At 36.9% G+C, this 24,515-nt stretch overlaps 1 protein-coding gene across 4 annotated transcripts in view; it reads left to right on the plus strand.

Moving 5' to 3' along the window:
* ROS1 (ROS proto-oncogene 1, receptor tyrosine kinase) overlaps positions 1-24,515 on the plus strand; it is a 143,079-nt gene that overhangs the window by 28,412 nt on the left and 90,152 nt on the right. For 3 of the 4 annotated variants that reach the window (XM_050786555.1, XM_050786553.1, XM_050786556.1), the window contains 10 exons: positions 176-252; positions 1,725-1,847; positions 2,115-2,299; positions 3,165-3,262; positions 10,349-10,845; positions 12,232-12,444; positions 13,224-13,334; positions 14,378-14,556; positions 16,745-16,936; positions 21,124-21,224. In XM_050786555.1, coding sequence (XP_050642512.1) covers positions 176-252; positions 1,725-1,847; positions 2,115-2,299; positions 3,165-3,262; positions 10,349-10,845; positions 12,232-12,444; positions 13,224-13,334; positions 14,378-14,556; positions 16,745-16,936; positions 21,124-21,224 — 1,776 coding nt within the window. Of the gene's footprint in view, positions 1-175; positions 253-1,724; positions 1,848-2,114; positions 2,300-3,164; positions 3,263-10,348; positions 10,846-12,189; positions 12,445-13,223; positions 13,335-14,377; positions 14,557-16,744; positions 16,937-21,123; positions 21,225-24,515 lie in introns of all 4 variants that reach the window. The other variant, XM_050786557.1, reaches the window with a different exon arrangement.

A 24,515-nucleotide genomic window follows, 5' to 3' on the forward strand; every position in this document is an offset into this window, starting at 1 on the left:
TGCAAACAAGGATGTGATTGATGGTCATTTTAGTGCTGAGCAGTGGCACCATGTAACTGGACTCATGCATTGCCACATCATGCTTTAAATAGAAACGTTATTGCTCCTTCTATTTTTATCTCATGTTCACACCATGCCATGTGAAACATGTCTCTCCAAATTGTTTTTGGAATAGGTTTTCTACTGCAGCAGTAAATGAAGTTGGTGAGGGGCCAGAAGCAGAATCTAGTATTACCACTTCATCTTCAGCAGGTATGGCTCAGCCTTGCTCCTTTAGCTACACAGGAATGAGGGTGGCAAGGGTGATTTCAGAGCCAGAGGCCCTGGGTCACCTGGTAGACCTCAAGACCCACCTCTTCTGCCCAAATGAATATTGTCTTTTGGGTACTTGTTAAGTTTTCAATTTTAGGTGAACCCAAGTATTTGATGAATTAAAGTAAGTGGTTAGATTGAAAGTTTTAATATTAGAATTTGGGAATTGAAAATCAGAATAAAAAATTTAGGGTTTTTAAAAAATGGCCTCAAATCTTTGGTTTCAGTTGAAATCACTAGTGTTTCTGACTCACATTTACACACTTAAGGGATACATATAACTTTTCTGTCCTAATCCCTATTTTAGAATATATATAATTATTTAATATATGTCAGACATTGTTTTTCCAGTATCTTTGTTTTTAAATATATCTGGACTTTAATAATTTGCATTTTACTATATAAGTATTCAATCTGTCAAAGTATCTTGTTATCATTTTGTAAGCACCCTTTTTTTTTTTTTTTGGCTTTGGTGTTTTATTGATTACCTCAAGAGACTGAATGCTTACTGTATGATATATGTGTGAGCAAAATAACAAATGAAAATGCTTTCTAAGAAGTACTGGGAATTTGAGGGGAAACTAATAAAAGATTTTTGAGAACATGCAAAGATTCAGAATTCTGGGAGCCTGTTTTCTGTTTTTACTAGAACCCTATTTGCTGACTTGACTGCCCCTTACTCTAATCTGTACTTGCCTATGCCAACGGGTATTGAATGTCATCTATCATCAGTGTTTGTTTTTTTGGCTGTTCCTAGACTCTAGGAAAGGAGAGGTATTTTTGTTATGTAAGAAGCATGTCCAAAGGGTGAGTTAAATATAGAGCAGGGTTAAGGTTGTTGTTACTGTGATTATTGCATAACATTCATTAAATACCCTAAAAATGTTCACCCATGCACGTTGCATCAGTCTCCTCTTGAACAGGACATCAAGCAGAGTTCTGCAGCCTTCCAATGTCTTTCCTCTAAGGACCTTTCCTCTGTCCCAAAGGGAAAGATACTGAAGACAACACAGAGACAACCAGTGTCTGACAATATGTGTGTGTTATGCATAACCCACTCTGGCCTGGGGTGGACCACCTCCACCAAGCCAATTCTCGTGGCTGAAAATAATGAGCTGAGCTGGGGCAAGGCTGTTGAGGATAGTGATACATCATGTGATGTCATTTCTGGGTTATTTAGGGGCATATGAACATAAATCCTATTTGATTGTTACAGTACTTCCTACCTCCAATTCATAGAATAAATGTGAATTATACCATAGATGCAATTCTCCGTGCCCTTAGAGAAAATTTGACCAGCCTCTTTCAAGCACTAGTCCCCTTGCTTTGAAGGGTAGTATTGATCTTTTTTCGTATGTGTTAGTGTACCTGTGGTTGGTCTGCCTGTCTGCAAATCATGTTGATTTTTTCAGTCCAAGAAGAGGAGCAGTGGCTCTTTTTATCCAGAAAAACTTCTCTAAGAAAGAGATCTTTAAAACATTTGGTAGATGAAGCACATTGCCTTCGGCTGGATGCTATATACCATAATATTACAGGTCAGTATGACAAAGATAAATGATTTCTGTGTGAAAAAAAGATTCTAAAAGAAGCACTTCTAGAATAAAAGAAAAATCCTGAATATTTCTAGAACATATTCTCTTAATATCCTAATATATTAGAATAATTTAGAAGAATATTTTCTTTTAAAATAAAATCCTTCTATTTTAATTTATTAAGCATTAAATAAATAAATTCTCATTAATATAAGTTTTTTCTTCTGGTTGTTATATAATAATGTATGTGCACTTGCATGACTCTTCTAGGAATATCAGTTGATGTCCACCAGCAAATTGTTTATTTCTCTGAAGGAACTCTCATATGGGCGAAGAAGGCTGTGAACATGTCTGATGTATCTGACCTGAAAATTTTTTACAGAGGTTCAGGATTAATTTCTTCTATCTCCGTAGATTGGCTTTATCAAAGAATGTATTTCATCATGGATGAACTGGTTAGTCTGAGAAGTTAAAGAAAATAGTGATAGACAGCGATACTGATATGCATATCTTGGTATATTTAATACTAAACACAATCCTCTTATTCAATAAATACTCAAGTATTTTCTATGCCTTAGATACTAGGTTATCAATGAATCATAGATCTGGCCTATAGGAGGGTGTACACTTCACCTAGTGCTAGTCCCGACATAGCATTAAATGACCTTTATTTGTACTGTTTTATAGTCATGAGTTTATACTAAAAATAATTCATCTTCCATAAGATAGTGGCAGTAACTGTGTTATCATTAGGTAAGACTGCCAGTTATGATCAAAGTTAGCTGCAAGCATTTAAAATTATATCATACCCAGAGGGAAATTTAGTAGTTCTCCACAAACACAGTAGTACTGAACTTTTCGGAAGATCATTTCTTTGTTTTTTTTTGTGTATGTGTGTTTGTTTGTTTATTTTTGTTGTTGTTGTTGCATAAGGATTATTTTGACCTGATGAAGACACAGTCTTGACGTGTTTCAAATTCTACTTCTTTGGAAGGTACAGGCTTATCACAATAAGCAACAGCCATTGCTATGGTTGAAAGCCCATAAACTTAGATATAGCTTAAATGTTAAAAATAGTCGAATGCCTCTACAAGTCAGGAAAATAGGCACTTGTATTGCATTGATCTCAATAATGTATAAACTCATTAGGATATAGGATATAAAACTGCCATTTAAGGGCTTTTTTGTTCATTTGTCTTGGTTAGTGCTCACTGCCTAGTACAATTCCAGCAGAACAGACTCTCAGGGATGCTTGTTGACTGAATTTAATGCTGTATAGACAGATGCTAATCCTACCGGTATATTTTTGATTTTGTTTAGGTATGTGTCTGTGATTTAGAGAACTGCTCAAACATCGAGGAAATTACTCCACCCTCTATTAGTGCACCTCGAAAAATTGTGGCTGATTCATACAATGGGTAAGTGTTAGCCTTGTAAAGATGAATTCTCTTCCATCGACAATAAATAATCTTTGAGAAACTTGTTAATGAAACATTGTAGTACCAGATGAGCCTATCTATGCATCTTACTTTAGGTAAATTTAATTAAATTCAGGCAAAGTTTTCATTCTGTAGAGCCAGGAGGGAATTTTTTTCAAACATAAATCAACTCCTCTAAAGTAGTTATTCCTCTCTCCTTCACAGCCAAATATGGACATATGGGAAAGATCTCCTGTCTGGGAGTCAGGGGCCTTGGTTGTAGTCCTGGATTTGCCACTTCTTTATCATGGAATTCAGAGTCTCACTGCCCACTTCAACACTACCTGTGATAAAGCCCCTTCATTCCACATGTTCCTTTTGCTGAGCCATTCAACTTTAGTTCATTTCTCTGGTCTGGTTCTCACATCTATCAAGAGGCTCTTTAATAAGAAAGCTGCTAGCTTCCACCTTAGGAGACAGGAGCTAACTGATAACTCTGCCTCCTACCCACAAATGATACGGACACATTGTACCGCAGTCTTGCTGTTAAATTGGAGTAGTACCTCAAGCAAGTAATATCATGTCTATGAGCATTGGTTTATCAATCCATATAGGGAAGGTAATAAAACTTACCCAGTCGGGTTATTTTGAAGACAAAATGAGGTATTTATTGTGAATGTATTTTGCGAACTCCAGATATACGTGAATATGAAGGATAAACACATAGAAAGTTATTTTGGAGTTATTATTTCTCAGATATGACCAGATAATAACAGATCAGTAACCAGTAGGCAAAGCCCATGTTTGTAAGATTAAACTTTTTTCTCTCCTGTAGGAATAAAGTTGCTTTCATTTTGAATGAAAAAAAAAGTACAGCTCGTAACATGTTTTTCACAAACAAAACTTTCTTTTAAAAAAGATTGTTCATTATTGATTTTAAAATCAAACTTTCTATTCCTATTCATTCACAATTTACTAAAGATTTATTTTAACTTCTGGTTTTGAATGAATTACTGAATTATGGAATATTTCAAAACGCTTTGTGATGTAGGACAAGGATTCTCTGGATCTTATTGTTTTCATATGTAAAGGTCTACAGTCCTATGAAATGTAACTTTGTTGTTGACACTTACACAAAATGACTCATTCTGAGGATAATGAACTTTACCCACTAATTGATCATTCAAATGGGATCAGTGAGGTCTTCAGCGGCTCTTTTTTTCCTATTAGGATAAAATGGATTTGTGCTTAGATTTTGCAATGTGACTAGAAATGATAATGATAATTAGTATTTATTCTGAATCAGTATTTATACTGAATGAGTGTGTTTCTAAGTGTATTATGTCCAATAATTCATTTAATTTGTATTCAACCTATGAAATAAGTACTTTTATTATCCTAGTTTTATAGATGAGGAGCAGGAAACACAGGTTGATTCAGTAATTGTCCAAGATTATACAGCTGTTTTGCGATGGAACCAGTGGAACCAGACAGGCCCTGGAACAAGAAGCCTTGCTCCAGGACATCTAGCTCCAGGGCCTGTCTCCTAACCATCTCTCTATAGCGTGATAGGAGAGTTTTTATAAAAATCAGCATGTAACTTTCAGCAACAGTTTGTGTATAGTAGTCCTAAAGGACATCAGATGTGTGAAACAGTGTATTGTCCTGGTATTAGACATATTTTCTCCAGGCGCGGTGGTTCACGCCTATAATCCCAGTACTTTGGGAGCCTGAGACGGGCGGATCACGAGGTTAGGAGATCGAGACCATCCTGGCTAACACGGTGAAACCCCATCTCTACTAAAAATACAAAAAATTAGCCGGGTGTGTTGGCAGTCGCCTGTAGTCCCAGCTACTCAGGAGGCTGAGGCAGGAGAATGGCTCAAACCCAGGAGGCGGAGCTTGCAGTGACTCGAGATGGCGCCACTGCACTCCAGCCTGGGTGACAGAGCAAGACTCCAAAAAAAAAAAAAAGAAATTTTTCTTTTTGCACTGCTGAATTGTCTTCTCATTGACTTCAAACTTACTATAAAACCTCTGCTCTTCTTCCTACCACCACTTCCCCATCTTCTTCCATCCCAGCTTCTCCTCCTCACTCTGTTCTCCTCTTCCTATGCACCAGATCTCTTCACTTTCTTTCTATTTTTCTTTCTCTTCCTGCTTCAATATAATAATTGTAATCTTTACCATATATGTTTTTCCTTTTACCTACTTTGAAATTCCTCCAAATTCCATTAACAATTTTGAATTTGGGAAACAAAAGCAGAAAATTAAGAGCCAAGCTGTTTTTGCTTTTTGCCTGCTACAATCCGTCCTCAGGGAAAATAACATAGCTTCATATCTCAAAATGGAGCTTATATCTCAGGATATTATTCTAGCATAGGAGTTTTGAGAAAATTGATGAAGATTTGGAATAGTCATCAAGGCGAATTAGAGCAGAACTAAATAAGGACAAAGAAAATGATTTGACAGTTGTGATGAGAGGTTGGAATGTTGCCCGTTCTTGGGGTTGGGGTGAGAAGAATTTATCAAAGTATACTTCTGTTAGCACCTTTCCCCATAATCACAAATTGTAAATTAGCTACATCCACATTAATGGTTTTATGTTTTAGTTAAAAGTTTATTTACAAATTTCATTGTCAATGAAATATTTTGGCAGTATATTTTCTTTTTCATTATTAAGATAACCTGCTTCGTTACTTTGAGGTTTGATTTTAAATTGGATGTGCTTCTCCTCAGCAAATGTAAAAGAACAAAAATTATAACAAACTGTCCGTCAGACGACAGTGCAATCAAACTAGAACTCAGGATTAAGAAACTCACTCAAAACTGCTCAACTATATGGAAACTGAACAACCTGCTCCTGAATGACTACTGGGTACATAACGAAATGAAGGCAGAAATAAAGATGTTCTTTGAAACCAATGAGAACAAAGACACAACATACCAGAATCTCTGGGACACATTTAAAGCAGTGTGTAGAGGGAAATTTATAGCACTAAATGCCCACAAGAGAAACCAGGAAAGATCTAAAATGGATGCCCTAACATCACAATTAAAAGAATTAGAGAAGCAAGAGCAAACACATTCAGAAACTAGCAGAAGGCAAGAAATAACTAAGATCAGAGGAGAACTGAAGGAGATAGAGACACAAAAAACCCTTCAAAAAATCAATGAATGCAGGAGTTGGTTTTTTTGAAAAGATCAACAAAATTGATAGATTGCTAGCGAGACTAATAAAGAAGAAAAGAGAAGACTCAAATAGACGCAATAAAAAATGATAAAGGGGATATCACCACCGACCCCACAGAAATACAAACTACCATCAGAGAATACTATAAACACATCTACGCAAATAAACTAGAGAATCTAGAAGAAATGGATAAATTCCTGGACACATACATCCTCCCAAGACTAAACCAGGAAGAAGTTGAATCCCTGAATACACCAATAACAGACTCTGAAATTGAGGCAATAATAGCCTACCAACCAAAAAAAGTCCAGGACCAGACGGATTCACAGCCTAATGCCACCAGAGGTACAAGGAGGAGTTGGTACCATTCCTTCTGAAACTATTCCAATCTGTAGAAAAAGAGGGAATCCTCCCTAACTCATTTTATGAGGCCAGCATCATCCTGATACCAAAGTCTGGCAGAGACACAACAAAAAAAGAGAATTTTAGATCAATATCCCTGATGAACATCGATGCAAAAGCCCTCAATAAAATACTGGCAAACCGAATCCAGCAGCACATCAAAAAGCTTATCCACCATGATCAAGTGGGCTTCATCCCTGGGATGCAAGCCTTGTTCAACATACCCAAATCAATAAATGTAATCCAGCATATAAACAGAACCAAAGACAAAAACCACACGATTATCTCAATAGATGCAGAAAAGGCCTTTGACAAAATTCAATAGCCTTTCATGCTAAAAACTCTCAATGAATTAGGTGTTGATGGGATGTACTTCAAAATAATAAGAGCTATTTATGACAAACCCACAGCTAATATCATACTGAATGGGCAAAAACTGGAAAAATTCCCTTTGAAAACTGGCACAAGACAGGGATGCCCTCTCTCACCACTCCCATTCAACATAGTTCTGGCCAGGGCAATCAGGCAGGAGAAAGAAATAAAGTATATTCAGTTAGGAAAAGAAGAAGTCAAATTATCCCTGTTTGCAGATGACATGATTGTATATTTAGAAAACCCCATCGTCTCAACCCCAAATCTCCTTAAGCTGATAAGCAACTTTAGCAAAATCTCAGGATAAAAAATCAATGTGCAAAAATCACAAGCATTCTTATACACCAATAACAGACAAACAGAGAGCCAAATCATGAGTGAACTCCCATTCACAATTGCTTCAAAGAGAATAAAATACCTAGGAATCCAACTTACAAGTGATGTGAAGGACCTCTTCAAGGAGAATTACAAACCACTGCTCAACAAAATGAAAGAGGACAAAAACAAATGCAAGAACATTCCATGCTCATGGATAGGAAGAATCAATATTGTGAAAATGGCCATACTGCCCAAGGTAATTTATAGATTCAATACCATCCCCATCAAGCTACCAATGACTTTCTTCACAGATTTGGAAAAAACTACTTTAAAGTTCATATGGAACCAAAAAAGAGCCCGCATTGCCAAGACAATCCTAAGCCAAAAGAACAAAGCTGGAGGCATCACGCTACCTGACTTCAAACTATACTACAAGACTACAGTAACCAAAACAGCATGGTACTGGTACCACAACAGAGATATAGACCAATGGAACAGAACAGAGCCCTCAGAAATAATACCACACGTCTACAAACATCTGATCTTTGACAAACCTGACAAAAACAAGAAATGGGGAAAGGATTCCTTATTTAATAAATGGTTCTGGGAAAACTGGCTAGCCATATGTAGAAAGCTGAAACTGGATCCCTTCCTTACACCTTATACAAAAATTAATTTAAGATGGATTAAAGACTTAAATATTAGACCTAAAACCATAAAAACCCTAGAAGAAAACCTAGGCAATACCATTCAGGCCACAGGCATGGGCAAGGACTTCAGGTCTAAAACACCAAAAGCAATGGCAACAAAAGCCAAAATTGACAAATGGGATCTAATTTAACTTAAGAGCTTCTGCACAGCAAAAGAAACTACCATCAGAGTGAACAGACAACCTACAGAATGGGAGAAAATTTTTGCAATTTACCCGTCTGACAAAGGGCTAATATCCGGAATCTACAACGAACTCAAACAAATTTACATGAAAAAAACAACCCCATCAAAAAGTGGGCAAAGGATATGAACAGACACTTCTCAAAAGAAGACATTTATGCAGCCAACAGACATATGAAAAAATGCTCATCATCACTGCCCATCAGAGAAATGCGAATCAAAACCACAATGAGATATCATCTCACACCAATTAGAATGGCAATCATTAAATAGTCATGAAACAACAGGTGTTGGAGAGGATGTGGAGAAATAGGAACACTTTTACACTGTTGGTGGGACTGTAAACTAGTTCAACCAATTGTGGAAAACAGTGTGGCGATTCCTCAAGGATCTACAATTAGAAATACCATTTGACCCAGCCATCCCACTACTGGGTATATACCCAAAGGATTATAAATCATGCTGCTATAAAGACACATGCACACGTATGTTTATTGTGGCCCTATTCACAATAGCAAAGACTTGGAACCAACCCAAGTGTCCATCAGTGATAGACTGGATTAAGAAAATGTGGCACATATACACCATGGAATACTATGCAGCCATAAAAAAGGATGAGTTCATTTCCTTTGTAGGGACATGGATGAAGCTGGAAACCATCATTCTCAGCAAACTGTTGCAAGGACAAAAAACCAAACACCACATGTTCTCACTTATAGGTGGGAAATAAACAATGAGAAAACTTGGACACAGGGTGGGGAACATCACACACTGGGGCCTGTTGTGGGATCGGGAGGGGGAGGGATAGCATTAGGAGATATACCTAATGTAAATGATGAGTTAATGGGTGCAGCACATCATCATGGCACATACATACATATGTAACAAACCTGCACATTGTATACAGGTACCCTAGAACTTAAAGTATAAAAAACAAATAAATTGGATGTGCTTCTCTAATTCTTCCATTGGCTTCTTTCTCCTGATTGCTGGATTGTCCTGCTTCAGTCATGTGTGGGGTATTTCTTTGTGGTTTATAAAATGGTAGCTGTATTGCCTGAATCAATTGTAGATTAAAAAAAATTAGTCCACTGCAAATGCAAAGTAGCCATGCTAGACAGTTATAGCAAAATGATAACTGTACAATTAAAAATGGTTTAAATGTTTTACTTTCTTCCATTTATCACTCAGAATGCATGAGAAAATTTACTGATAAAATTAGACTTAAGGATGTATGTTTTTTGGAGGAAAATGTTTGATAGTAATTACCATATTTAGCCATGTGATTTCTATATAGTATGTTTTCCTTTAAAATTTTGGAAAACCCTTCCTGGCCAGACTTGGTGGCTCATACCTGTAATCCTAGCACTTTGGGAAACCAAGGTGTGCAGATCACTTGAGCCCAGGAGTTCAGGACTAGCCTGGGCAACACAGTCATACCCTGTATCTGCAAAAAATACAAAAATTAGCGGAGCATGGTGGCACACCTGTGGCCGTAGCTACACGGGAGACTGAGGTATAGGAGGATCACTTGAACCCAGAAGGTTGAGGCTGCAGTGAGCTGTGATTGGGTCACTGAACTCCAGCCTGGGTGACAGAGTAAGACCTTGCCTCAAAAAAATAAAAGACCCTTCCTGTTTTTGAATTTTTTGATTTCTTTAAAAAGTCACTTATAATAATTAAGAGACTAAGCATTACAAGCGAGGCTGAAATTTTCTAATGTTCCAACCTGTAACTTAAACAAATAGAGTATATCTTAGGAAATTACCTTTTTGCACCTTGGAAAACACTGTTCTTAGCAACATCAGAGATACATACTGATTGTGCAACAGAATAAAGCAATTAGCCGAGGAGGTTACTCATCCACCTTTGGACTGAATCTCATGAGGTTTCTTTTGTTCCTATGTCAGGTATGTCTTTTACCTCCTAAGAGATGGCATTTATAGAGCAGACCTTCCTGTGCCATCTGGCCGATGTGCAGAAACTGTGCGTATTGTGGAGAGTTGCACGTTAAAGGACTTTGCAATCAAGCCACAATCCAAGCGAATCATTTACTTCAATGACACCGCCCAAGTCTTCATGTCAACATTTCTGGATGGCTCTGCTTCCCATCTCATCCTACCTCGCATCCCCTTTGCTGATGTGAAAAGTTTTGCTTGTGAAAACAATGACTTTCTTGTCACAGATGGCAAGGTCATTTTCCAACAGGATGCTTTGTCTTTTAATGAGTTCATCGTGGGATGTGACCTGAGTCACATAGAAGAATTTGGGTTTGGTAACTTGGTCATCTTTGGCTCGTCCTCCCAGCCGCACCCTCTGCCAGGCCGCCCGCAGGAGCTTTCGGTGCTGTTTGGCTCTCACCAGGCTTTTGTTCAATGGAAGCCTCCTGCCCTTGCCATAGGAGCCAGTGAGTGCTCTGTCCCCAGGGTGGTTACTGGCCTTGCTGGAATAAGAGGAAGGTTTGAACTGCTTGGTGTTGTGATTCAATTTTGAGAACCCCATGTGGCTATTCAGTCATCAACCAGAAGCAGCTACTTAGCTAAAAAAAAAAAAAAAAAAAAAAAATTTATACATTTGTCCTATGTTTATTAGTTTTACAGTAGGAGAATCTCTATACTTCTCATGTATATCCCAATAGAATAATTTGAACATTTATTGAGTGTCTGCTAAGATCCAGGCATTGACATTCTATTCAGAACAAATAGCCAGGGAGATAGAGTACTTGGGTTGAGATTTTTTGTGCCGTCGAAAGCTTGCATGAATTTCAGCAATTCCCTAAAACTCTCTGAACTCGAATCTCCATCTCTGGAGAGAGGTAGTATGTGGGTGGATAAGCAGGTGGGCTCTGGAGTCAGCCTGCATGGATTCAAATACTTGTCTTGCCATTTGTTAACAGAATGACCCTGGGCAAGTTACTAAACCACTCTGTGCCTCAATTTCCACATCTGGAAAGGGGGAATATTTATTATATCTTTTAATGGAACTGTCGTACAGATAAAATTAAAATACATAAGTAGGGCACTTAGAACAGTATCTAGCACAGAGGTCAGCAAACTTTTTCTGTAAAGGAAGGACCAGATAGTAAATATTTTTATTTACTTTGTGGGTCAGATGGTCCCTGTCATAGCTACTCAACTCTGCCATTGTAGTGTGAAGACAGCCATAGATAATATGTAAATGAGTAACTGTGGCTGTGTTCCATTACAACTTTATTTACAGAAACAGTGGGCCAGATTTGGCCTGTGAGTGGAGTTTGCCAACCCCTGGTCCCCTAGGCAATAGTAAGTATCTAGAAAACATCGGCTGTTTTTTGCTTTAGAACAAAGTTAATTATGTCTGTTTGCTGCGTGTCTCAAAGATGGCTGAAAATGAATAGGTAATTTTTTTTTTTTTTATTGATTGGGCGTCTTGGAGGAAGGTACTATACAAACAGTGGTAATTATATTAGAGATTCATCATTAAGCATTTTTTATCAAGAGCCTGATTATATCTGTTATTGTTGTAGAGAACCCCTCCGGCAATTGTATGCACCAAGCATGTAGCTTTGACTGAAGTACAGTCCCATTTGTCAGAAATGCTGTCTCCTTCAATGCAGCCAAATGAGTGGCATGAGGAATGAACACTGTCCTAGCCTCATCAACAAATTATCCCTGGTGGTTATCGAGGTAGCGGATATTACTGCCCAATTGCTCTCCCATTTGAGATGAGGCTGTAGGTGAATTTATTGAGAATCCTTGGTTTGCCCTTGCAGATGTCATCCTGACCAGTGATATTATTGAACTCTTTGAATTAGGCCCTTCTGCCTGGCAGAACTGGACCTATGAGGTGAAAGTATCCACCCAAGACCCTCCTGAAGTCACTCGTATTTTCTCGAACATAAGTGGAACCAGGCTGAATGTACCTGAGCTGCAGAGTGCTATGAAATACAAGGTTTCTGTGAGAGCAAGTTCTCCAAAGAGGCCAGGCCCCTGGACAGAGCCCTCAGTGGGTACTACCCTGGTGCCAGGTGAGAAAATGTTCTGGATTTAGGGAGTGGCTCTCACAAAAAGAGGACTAGCTGAGTGTCCTTTAAATTTCCTTGCCTTGGATGTAAAGAAATGAGAATGAGGGTGTACTGACCTCTTGAGTATGTGTTTGAGTAAACACATATTGAGTTTGTATTTATTTTCTGAGATTAGGAAAGCAAATAAGGCGCCGTGTGATATTTAATTAGTGTTTCTAACCTGCCATTTTAAACTTTCCACGATATTTTTAAGGAAACACTATAATTGATTCTTTACAGGTTTCCTCTTTCTCATGGTATATTAAGCAGTGGCATTCCTGAACTCTGAGGGTCTAGCTGAGAGAAGTTGAGGGGCTGTAAATTGTGCTGAATTCCATCCTCTTGGCTGAAAAGACATGGAAGAATAACTATACCATTTACATTACTATTGTTATCACAATCTTTTCTGGATGCTCTGAATGGGACCATGACAAACAGTAGTCAAAGCCCCCTCAAAAATAATTCTACAATGATCAAGACACTGTCATAGAGGCAATCTCACCGTGCGTTTTTCTTCACATTTCAAAAAATTATGTGAAAATCAGAAAGTATGTTTAATGGGATCGTTCTTGTTACACAGATAACAATCACTCATATCCTTTTATAGAACTTTTCAAAGTGTTGACATTCTTTTACTTTATAAAGAAAATCATAAGATATAAGACATAGATATAAGTATATAAGATATCTTTAAAGAGTTTGCTTTCCCTGATGTTTCTTTTAATTTCTTTTTTACTAAACAGCTAGTGAACCACCATTTATCATGGCTGTGAAAGAAGATGGGCTTTGGAGTAAACCATTAAATAGCTTTGGCCCAGGAGAGTTCTTATCCTCTGATATAGGAAATGTGTCAGGTAAACACCAAGTCCCCTGTTCACTTGAATGACAGATTTCTCCTCAAAAGGCTTCCCATGTCATTCAATAAATCAAAAGAATAGGGTATTTTGGTATTAGGTCAATAGTGAAAGGAAAAAATATTGACTCGACTCTACTTCCAGTGATTCTGTTAAGAAAATGTCAGTTCTTACACAGGAATGCTATTTATTAAGTCACAAAATGTGAGGTTGTTTCTAGTTTTATGCCCACCAGGATGGCTTTGATATAATGCTCATGTATTAATCTACCAATGTCATCTCACATTAACAGCCTATCTTTTTCCACTAAGGCAGTTATACTTAAGTAATTTACTATGTGTTTGCTATAAGACAGGAGCAGAAACTGCTGCATGGAATTCTAAATAAGGTGTAAGGAATAATTGGTTGAGAAAGAGGATTATTAAGTAATGAATGGGTAATTTGCCTGGAAGGCATTAGAAAGAAGAAAAGTCTTCATTCTGGGGTGTTGTAACAGTGATCTTGCCTGAAGATGACATCTTCTATAGTTATCTAATTGTTTATTGATTTATGTGGCCATTAAAAGTACAACAGCATTTCCAACCAACATAGGAGCCAAATGTAGGTAATGTAGCACCAATGGAGAGAATGCCACTCTGGCATTGGCTGAGTCTGGGCTTCCTCTTAATGTACCTGTGAGCCCTCAGGCAGAACACATGATCTCACCTTGTCTCAGGTTAACCATCTCTCAGGTTAACCATCTCAAAAATGGGAATACTTCCTACTTCATATCTTTGTTTTAGGAACTAAGTGAGATCTGTAAAGTGCCTGGGACAATGTTTGGCAAAGAAGAGATGCTTGATGTGTATCCACTGTTCTCTCTAGTTCCAGAGGTTAAGATTTTGGGAAACGTTATTGAAATATTCTTGACAGATCAAGTTCTAGTGAATATGTGTCAGTGTGTTCTTTAAAATTATGTTGAGGTGCAGATGTGATTTGTTGACTCATTATGTTTTCGTTGGTATGTATGAAAAATAACTGCTAATCATTCACTCTATTTTGAGACATGGATTGGTATAACAACAGCCTCTACTACAGTGACACGAAAGGTGACGTTTTTGTGTGGCAGCTGAATGGGATGGATATCTCAGAGAATTATCACCTACCCGGCATTGCAGGAGCAGGGGCTTTAGCTTTTGAGTGGCTGGGTCACTTTCTCTACTGGGCTGGAAAGACGTATGTGGTAAGTTAAAGCATGGCATTCTGGGTGCTCTGGAACAATACTTATCCACTTCTGTGACTTGTACACCAATTTCATGTTTTGTTTTGTTTTGTTTTAAATACTTGTGTACCACCTATGCTATTATTTAATGTTTATCTTTAAACAAACTCACTTAAAAATTTTTTTTTTTGTTTTTTTGAGACTCAGTTTCACCCTGCTTCTCAGGCTGGAGTGCAGTGGCGTGATCTTGGCCTCCGCCTCCCAAGTAACTGGGATTACAGGCACATGCCACCATGCCTGGCTAGTTCTTGTATTTTCATTGGAGATGGGGTTTCACCATGTTGGCCAGGCTGGTCTCGAGCTCCTGACCTCAAGAGATCTGCCTGCCTCAGCCTTCCAAAGTGCTGGGATTACAGGCAAGAGCCGTCGCACCCATCCCCATCTCACTTTTAAAATGTGTTTTTGTATAAATTAAATTTGTTATCGCTATTTGTTGAATTAGCTATTTTTTCCCCAATAATAGTTTAAAGTAAATACATGGAAATGCTCACCTGAGCATTGGTGTCTTGGCAGGAACATGGCATGCTCCAAAGGCATGATTCAAGGAAACTAAATAAAGAGACAGTTTTCAAAGTTGTACACAGGGCTAGAGAAAATAACCAAAAGATCGTGAAGCATCCTCATGGTTTACAAGTGTGGGAAGATATAAGTCTAGGTGTGAAGAGGCAAGGGGAAGAAGTGGAAGAACCTGGTGAGGGCTGTAGCTATGAGAGAGTAGCTGATATGGACTGTGACTTTAGGCACACAAGCTGGCCACTATCAAGATGTATGGTCTGGCAAGGAGCCAGCTAAAGGAATAAGAACCCCAACCCCTCCTTCCTCCTGCCCTCTGATCTGCCAGTGCTTCCATTGGCTGAACCTCACCAGAAGCCAGACAACAACCCATTAGCCTAGCAGATAAAGTCCATAGATGTTGGCCTATGGGGGCACAGAGTAGGGTGGAGAAGGTTGGAGATTAGACCTCGAGGCAAAATAAAGACATCCAGCACACCTATGGAGTGATATATTTTGAAGAGAAAGATGATGGTTAATGACAAGAACATTGGCCTGACGGATGAAGAAATATGATATTGAAATCATTTTTCATCAGGAAAGTGCTTGCTGTCCATTCATTTATTTGTCCAGCGATCATTTATCTACTACCAATGCGTTGAAATTCTTGAAAGAAGGCAAAGTAGGGAATATAAAATAAATAGCCGACATGTCCCTGCTCTTTAAAAAAAACAGCTTTGTTGTGATATAATTCACATAATGCGAAATTCATTCTTTTATTGTGTAGAATTCAGAGATTTTTTTGTGTGTCCAGTGTTGTGCAGCCACCATCAGTTGTCCCTGCTCTTCTGATGAGAAAAAATACATATATGAAATAAAGAAGCATGTGAAGCAATGTATTTAGAGACAAAGTAATATGGTACAATCTGAATTCATAAGTGCCAAAGATGTGCAAGCAGAATGAAATTGAGTGGGGTTAGTCAGAAAACACTCCCTCAAATGGGTTAGTTTAAAAATGCTTTTGAAAAAGGAAATGGAAGAGTGGACATAAAAACCAGTTTTAAGTATTTTCTCTATCTCTTACAAAAGTGTTTAACTTCAGGACAAATTGTTTAACTTTAACCCACTTTACCTGTGAAAAAATAGGGAATAGAAATCCTTCATAAGCTTCATGTGAGGATTAGAAGAGTTTATATTTTAAAGATAAAAAAGTACAGCGCCTGGCACATTATTGATACTCAATCATGAAATATTAGGGAACTATACTGATAGGGAGGAGCAAGGAGAGATGTCATCATTTATAAGGACACATACATCTTTTTTTACATATAATCAAATATATTCCTATCCAGCAGTGTTCACATTGTCTGGATGTATTATCAGGAAAAGTAGTTATTTTTATGCGAAATAAATTTATTTCCCTTCTCTTTGGAGGCATGAAAACAGAGAAACCCTGTGAGAGCAGATGCCATGTCTGTTTGCCTGTTGCTATGTTTCCAAGGCTTATCACACTACCCAGCACATAGTGCCAATCACTATTCGTGGTTGAATGAATGAATGGATTAATCAAGCAATTTATTAATGATTGCAATAAACTATTCAGAAATAATAATGTCATTTGAAAGCCATTAACTGGCCATGCAATTATGTTTTTTAGATACAAAGGCAGTCTGTGTTGACAGGACACACAGATATTGTTACCCACGTGAAGCTATTGGTGAATGACATGGTGGTGGATTCAGTTGGTGGATATCTCTACTGGACCACACTCTATTCAGTGGAAAGCACCAGACTAAATGGGGAAAGTTCCCTTATACTACAGGCACAGCCTTGGTTTTCTGGGAAAAAGGTGACAAATTAAAAGATCTGATCATTTAGTAATACTAAATAGCTCTATATTTATGATAATACTGTCTCTCGCTTGTTGTGAGTACTTAAAGCAGACTTCTAAAGGAAATACGGTTTTGGTAAGATCTTGATTTAACCAAGCTTTCTGTTATTTGAAAAAAAAAAGCCTTATTTGATGGTCATAATTGAAAACCTTATTTGATGGTCATAAGTGATTATATAAGTTCAAATGTACTATGGAGATTTTTTTTAGTTGCTTTATTTTGAGTGAACCCAACTTAAAAGTATTTTAATTTATAACTGTTTTTATAGTCTTAAGGACTTCTGTTGAATATTTTAGAAGCTTTGAATCAGGTGGTGATTAGGCATTTTACTATTTTCAATCAGTTTTGGGTACTGACTGTTCTAAAAACTGTTTCTAAAAACTAGGAAAATTATTTGACTTCTATGTGTTTCTTTCCTTATCTGAAAAATGGGACTATTAACTATTATTCTACCTCCTAGATTTTTTAAAATAAAGATTATATGAGATTATTCATGAGAAGGAGTGGGAATAGTTCCAGGTACAAAGTAAATACTCAGTAGTTAAGCTCTTATTATTATTACTCAGCCTGCAAAATATGCCAGATACAGGAATGTTTTTAAAGCAAATGTTACTTTTACATCCTCAGCTTCTACAGCAATACCCATTTTTGTTGAATCTGTTTAGCTACCCACCAGGTATCCATCTAAGTTTCTAAATTTTATTTTTTTCTGATCATAATGGTGACATATTTCAACTATAGAAAACTTGAAAATTGCAGGAATGCGTTAAGAATAAATAAATTATTCACACTATTTCTACCTAATACATCCCTTAAGATTTCTTAAGTCATTTTTTTCTGCAGAGATAAAATATACATAATACAGAATACCAGATAATTTAAAAAATATATGTGTATATATATGAACTAATAGTTGAGTCACTTGATCTCCAATTCCAATAACATATATGGGCCATAATTCCTAGGATATTTAAAGAGACCTGATTTGCATTACATGGATTATAACACAAGCATTTAAAAGAGATGGAAATTTATGTACCATATCCAAAGATTAATCATTCTTATCAAATAACAAAAGGGTCCCTTAATTCTATTTTGGAGTCCCTTGAGTCTGAATACAAAGAAAGCATTTTTTTTTCCAAAAAATATAATTGTTAGGGAAAAGCATTTTCATTTTTGTAAAAACATATTGATAATATTATCTCAAGAGTAACTTCTTCTCCAGCTCAGGGACTTTGTCAGTAATCTTCCCAGTATTCTGATATGGTTGTTTGAGTACTCTCACTAGCCAGGAAAAAGCTCTGGTGTGACCTTGGGGACTTTCCCATAAATGAGTGAGTCATCTCAGCATGTTTGGGGGAAATTCATCCTTCTTACCCCTCTTTAAATCCCCCCTCCAAATGCTTATACACTGCAGATGGGAATGTAAATTAATACAACATCTGTGGAAAACAGTGCAGAGATTTCTTAAAGAACTAATAATGTTTCTATCATTCGATCCAGCAATCCCACTACAGGGTATCTCCCCAAAGGAAAAGAAGTCACTATATCAAAAAGACACCTGCACATGTATGTTTATGGCAGCACGATTTGCAATTGTAAAGACAGGGAACCAACCTAAGTGCCCATCAACTGATTAGTGGATAAAGAAAATGTGGTATAAATACACCATGGAATACACTCAGCCATAAAAAAAAGAAGGAAATATGTCTTTTGCAGCAACTTGAATGGAGCTGGAGACCATTATTCTAAGTAAAGTAACTCAGGAATGGCAAACCAAATACTGTATGTTCTCACTTATAAGTGAGAGCTAAGCCACGGGTATGCAAAAGCATACAGAGTAATATAATAGACTTTGGAGACTCAGAAGGAGGGAGGGTGGAAGTTGGGTGGGGATAAAAATACCCTACATATTGGGTACATTTTTACACTACTCAGGTGACTGGTGCACTAAAATCTCAGTCTTTACAACTGTACAATTCTTCCATGTAACCAAAAACTACCTGTACCCCAAAAGCTGTTGAAATTAAAAAAAAAAAAATATATATATATAGCAAAAGAATGGAAATTTAAAAAAACACTTCTCTCCAAATCCTCTCCCAGGTTGTGAAGCGCTGTTGTTGCTTTTGCAAATCTGTGTTCCGGTTCCATGGTTTGATGTCTAATCTGTCTGACTCCATTAGTGCCAGTGGATGCTCTGAAGGCAACACATTTTGCATCCAGCAAAGCTCTTCATCTCTCTCTTGTTCATTTATGTCATGTACAGATTTATTATGCAGTAATAATATATTTTGCAATCAGCCGATATAATGAAATACAGTCAGGCAATTATTTATAGAAAGGCCCAATTATTTGTGTGATAAAAAAAGAATGAACAAAGTAAGAGATTCTTCTAAGGTAAAAAGATACCTTTTGCCACATCTGATGAGCTCAACTTACAGCATATGGTACATTTTTACCATAGAATTAAAATTTAACATAAAGATTTCAGTTTAGATCAGAGAGGTTTATATACAAGGTATGGATTACCCTCTGACTGTTTAAATATGAAGCTGCTGACTGCGTGGAGGAATGGGATGATGACCTAGCACCTGAATTTTACTTAGAGTTTGAATAGTTTGTTGTATTCCAGCAAAAAATTGTAGAATCTCCTTCTTAAAATAGAATAAAATAGACTTAATTTGTAATGTAGAAACTCTAGTGCATCTCATTGTAAATAACCAAACAAGGTTAACCTGATTTCTCTTTAACTGAAAAAAAAAAAATCGATAAATCTCTCTCAGCACGGAGCAAGGACTTAATTCAACTCCTAAAAGGCTGGGAATTGCCAGAATACATTTTTACCTTCTGGAGAATAAGTTGGTTGAATTTTCCTGAAGATAGAAGGCTGTGATTTATATGACAACCGAAGGGTTTTTGCCATCATGTACCTTGTAACTGTTTCTTTGTAGAAGGGTAACTTTTCAGGAAGAATTTTTACCTCTTGGATACCTTATTATTGTAGTCTTTTCACATCTTTCACTGGCTCATCATTTTTGTCTAAATGCTGCTGTATCTTGCTAAAGATATAGTCATCAACTTTAATTCTACTGGGGATACCTCACAACCTCTAGGTATGTTACAGGGAGAGTCCACTGCTCTGAGATCAGGCTACTGGCAATCTTAGCCTATTTGGAAAATATTTGTAAAGCCAAAGAAAGCAAAAACAGGATCTTTGGATAGATCTTTGGATAGTAACTGTCTTTGGAAAGCCAAAGATAGCAAAAACAGGATCTTTGGATTCTATGCCATAGGAAAAGCAGCCTTTCTTCAGGCCTCACCTCGTCGACTGGATGTAAACTTAAGAGATACATTGCAACAAGAAAGCAAAGAATAGTAAGAAGTGGTTCTCATATGTCATCTGGAAATAGGGCTTTATGTACACATTAGTATTCAATTTTAACACACAAACATCCTTTGTGTATGATCTTTTTAAAATGTATGAGAATGTTTTGGGTTGCAATTAATAGAAAATACAATTCAAAATGGTTTAAACCATTGTTGCCATGTGGGGATCACCTGTGAAGTTTTAAAGCATACTGGAGCCTAGGTTCCATCCCCAGAGATCATAATTTAATAGAGTGCAGCCTGGGAATTGAGATTTTTAAAAAACTCCACAGATCATTCTAATATGCAGCTATGTTTGATAACAACAGGTTTAAAGAACAACAAAATTCACTGGCTCATGTTGCTAAAGAGGCTAGAGTTATCACTATCTTTAGGCAAGCTTGGCACAGGCTCAACGCTTCAGATTCAGTAGCTCTGGAGTGTGATTGATAATTTGTGTTTGTTCCAAGTTTCCAGGTGATGCTGTTGCTGCAGGTCTGAGAATTGTACTTTGATAATTACTGGAGCTAGGTATATAAAAGTGAATAATGTACTCGTTGCCTTTTTGTAAAATTTTAGGACACCAGTGTTTATATCCAAATAGCATAGTAATAAGTGTGATCGTGTAACTCTTATATTCAGAAAAAAGTAAACATTATTGAATTTTTTATTCCAAAGAGGATGTTAAAGAGAAATCTATAGCATAAGTGTGACCTGTTCACAAAGATATGCTTCAAACATGTATTTGGTTTATTTTCTTACCTTACTTTCTATTTAGGTGATTGCTCTAACTTTAGACCTCATTGATGGGCTCCTGTATTGGTTGGTTCAAGACAGTCAATGTATTCACCTGTACACAGCTGTTCTTCGGGGTCAGAGGTAAGTAGAGTCCCTCAAAGGCAATTGATTGAGAAGCATACTTGTCAGTCATAAATGATAATGTATAAAAATTCATTTATTCTTTCAATAAACATTTTCTGATTATCCACTGTGTTGCAGGCATTGGGCTTTTAGGGTAAAGGGGTTTGTAAATAACTAGTTACAGTAGAATATGGTAAGTGCTGTGATGGGGTATAAAGAGAGTACAGTATAGGCACTCAGGAGAATGCTGCTTAAGAGCCCAGGAAGTGTATGGATAAGCTTTTCTGCTTCTTCACAAAATAGAGTATACATTATGGAATGAAGGCAGAACTTCCTCTGATGTCTTAAATGAAAACTAGAGAGTGAAAGGGACCACATGAATTACCTCCTTGATCTGTGTCCTCAAACTTATCCCTCTGTCCTGCTCTTGTGGGCATCTCTACATCTTCCACATTAGCATTGTCAGATATTTTAAAAATAAATTTTACACTTTTATGTAAAATTTTAGTTAAAATATACATAACATGAAATATTCAGACCTTAAGTATTCCATTACATCAGTTTAGACAAATGCATTTTGAGACCTAGAACATATCCATCATCACAAAAAATTCCTGTGCCTCTTCCCAATCAATCTGCACTCCTCCAGAAATACGTACTTTTTGCGTCTGGCTTCTTTTACTTGGCATAAAATCTTTTGCGATACATGTCGTTGTGTGTATTAGTTTTTCCTTTTTATTGCTGAGTAATATTCCATTGTGTGAAGATACCGCTGTCTGTGTATCCATTCTATGTATGTCTTCATGGACATTTTAATTGCTTCCCAATTTTGGTTATTATGAATAAAACTGAATATTTGTATACAAGCCTTTTTGTGGATGTATACTTGGATACATACCTAGGAGTAGAATTGCTGGTGATAGGGTAGATAGATGTTTATATTCTTTTTTTTTTTTTTTTTTTTTTTTTTTTTGAGACGGAGTCTTGCTCTGTCACCCAGGCTGGAGTGCAGTGGCCGGATCTCAGCTCACTGCAAGCTCCGCCTCCCGGGTTTACGCCATTCTCCTACCTCAGCCTCCTGAGTAGCTGGGACTACAGGCGCCCACCACCTCGCCCGGCTATTTTTTTGTATTTTTTAGTAGAGACGGGGTTTCACCGTGTTAGCCGGGATCGTCTCTCGATCTCCTGACCTCGTGATCCGCCCGTCTCGGCCTCCCAAAGTGCTGGGATTACAGGCTTGAGCCACCGCGCCCGGCCAGATGTTTATATTCTTAAGTAATTGCCAGTTTTTCAAAATGTTTGTGCCATTTTACATTCCCATAAAAATGTATGAAAATTGTCGTTCTTCCATATCCTTTCAACAGTTGGCTTTGGCAATCTTTTTTATATTCACTGTTCTTTGGTGTGGGGAGCAGTACATGTTGTGATTTTAACCAGCACTTCCCTGGTGACTGTCAATTTTGGTCACTTTTGCATTTGTTATCGGCCATTTATATATCTTCTTTTATGATGTGCCTGTTTTAGTATTGTTCTCATTTTTAAATGAGTTGTCTTTTCATTATTAAGTTGTTCTTCATATAAGCACTTTGTCAAAATATGTGTTGTGAATATTTTCTCTCAGTGTTTAGTTTATCTGCTTATTTTCTTGGTGGTGTGCTTTGATGAGCAGAATTTCATTTTGATTAAGTCCAATTTAAGCATTTTCTATATTCTGTGATTTCTGTGTTTTCTACAAGAAATCTTAGCCTATCCCAAGGTTGTGAAGATTTTATACTGTATTTTTTCTAGAAGCTTTATCATTTTAGCTTTCATGATTAGATCTGTAATTCATCTTAAATTTATTTTGGGGTATGGTATGAGATATGAGTTAAAGTTTTCTTTTTTTCCTTTCTATAGGGATATCCAGTTATTGTAGCACCATTTGCTGAAGAGATTTTCTCTTTATTTAGTTGCTTTGGGACCTTTATTGAAAATAATTTGGGCCGGGCACAGTGGCTCACGCCTGTAATCCCAGCACTTTGGGAGGCCGAGGCCGGTGGATAGCCTAACGTCAGGAGTTTGAGACCAGCCTGACCAACGTGGTGAAACCCCATCTCTACTAAAAATACAAAAAGTAGCCGAGCGTGGTGATGGGTGCCTGCAATCCCAGCTACTCAGAAGGAGTCTGAGATGATTCTCATGCTCATCCCAGCATAAGAATCACTTGAACCTGGGAGGCAGAGGTTGCAGTGAGCAGAGATTGCGCGTTGCACTCCAGCCTGGGCAACAAGAGTGTGTATGTGTGGATCTATTTCTGGACTCTCTATTCTGTTCCTTTGATATATTTATCTATTCTTTTTGCCAGTGCTACATTGTCTTGATTACTGTAAATTCAGAGAAAAACTTGAAGATAGGCAAATTCAGTCCTTCTACTTTGCTTTTCTTTTCCAATATTTTTATTTTGGCTATACTTGATCTTCTGCCTTTCCAAATAGATTTTAAAATCATCTCACTAATTTCTAGAATAAATCCTGCTGGAATTTTGAATCTCTTTTCAGTTTAGGGAGAATGAGTTTCTTAAAATTTTGAATCTTCCAATCAATGAAAATGATGTATCTCTCCATTTGTTTAGGTTTTCTTTAATATCTCTCAGCAGTGTTTTATAGTTTTTAGTGTAGATGTCTAAAATATCCTTTATTAGGTTAATGCCTAGGTATCTAATTAGTCGTCTCGAAAATGACTTAGGAAGCATTCTCTCTTCAATTTTCTGAAAGCATTTGTATAGAATTGCTATTAATTCTTCTTTAGTTTTGATAAAATCCACAAGCAAATTCATCTGGACCTGGAGTTTTCTTTGTGGAAAATTATTTGATTACAAATTCAGTATCTTTTAAAGATATAAGGCCATTTATTTGTATTTCTTCTTGAGCCAGTTTTGGTAATTCATGCTTTCAAGAATTTGTCATTTTCCATGAGTTGTCAAATTTAATAATATCCTCTTATTATAATTTTAATGTCTACAGTGTCTGTAGTGATATCCTTTTATACTTCCGCTATTGGTACATTTTTTTTGTTGATCACTCCTGCTAAAAGTTTGTCAGATTTATTTATCTTTTCAAATAATCTATTTCTGGTATTATTGACTTTTTTCTGTTTTGTCAATTTTTGATTTCATTAATTTCTAATCTTATTTTTATTATTTCCCCTTTTCTATTTATTTTAGCCACAATTTTCTGTTATTTTTCTAGGTTTTTAGATTGAAAAGAAAGGTCATTGTTTTTGTATCATTCCACTCACTGGCATTTAAAACTATGAGTTTCTTTCAAGGTC

Source organism: Macaca thibetana, chromosome 4, assembly GCF_024542745.1.
Source record: "Macaca thibetana thibetana isolate TM-01 chromosome 4, ASM2454274v1, whole genome shotgun sequence".
Lineage (NCBI taxonomy): Eukaryota > Metazoa > Chordata > Mammalia > Primates > Cercopithecidae > Macaca > Macaca thibetana.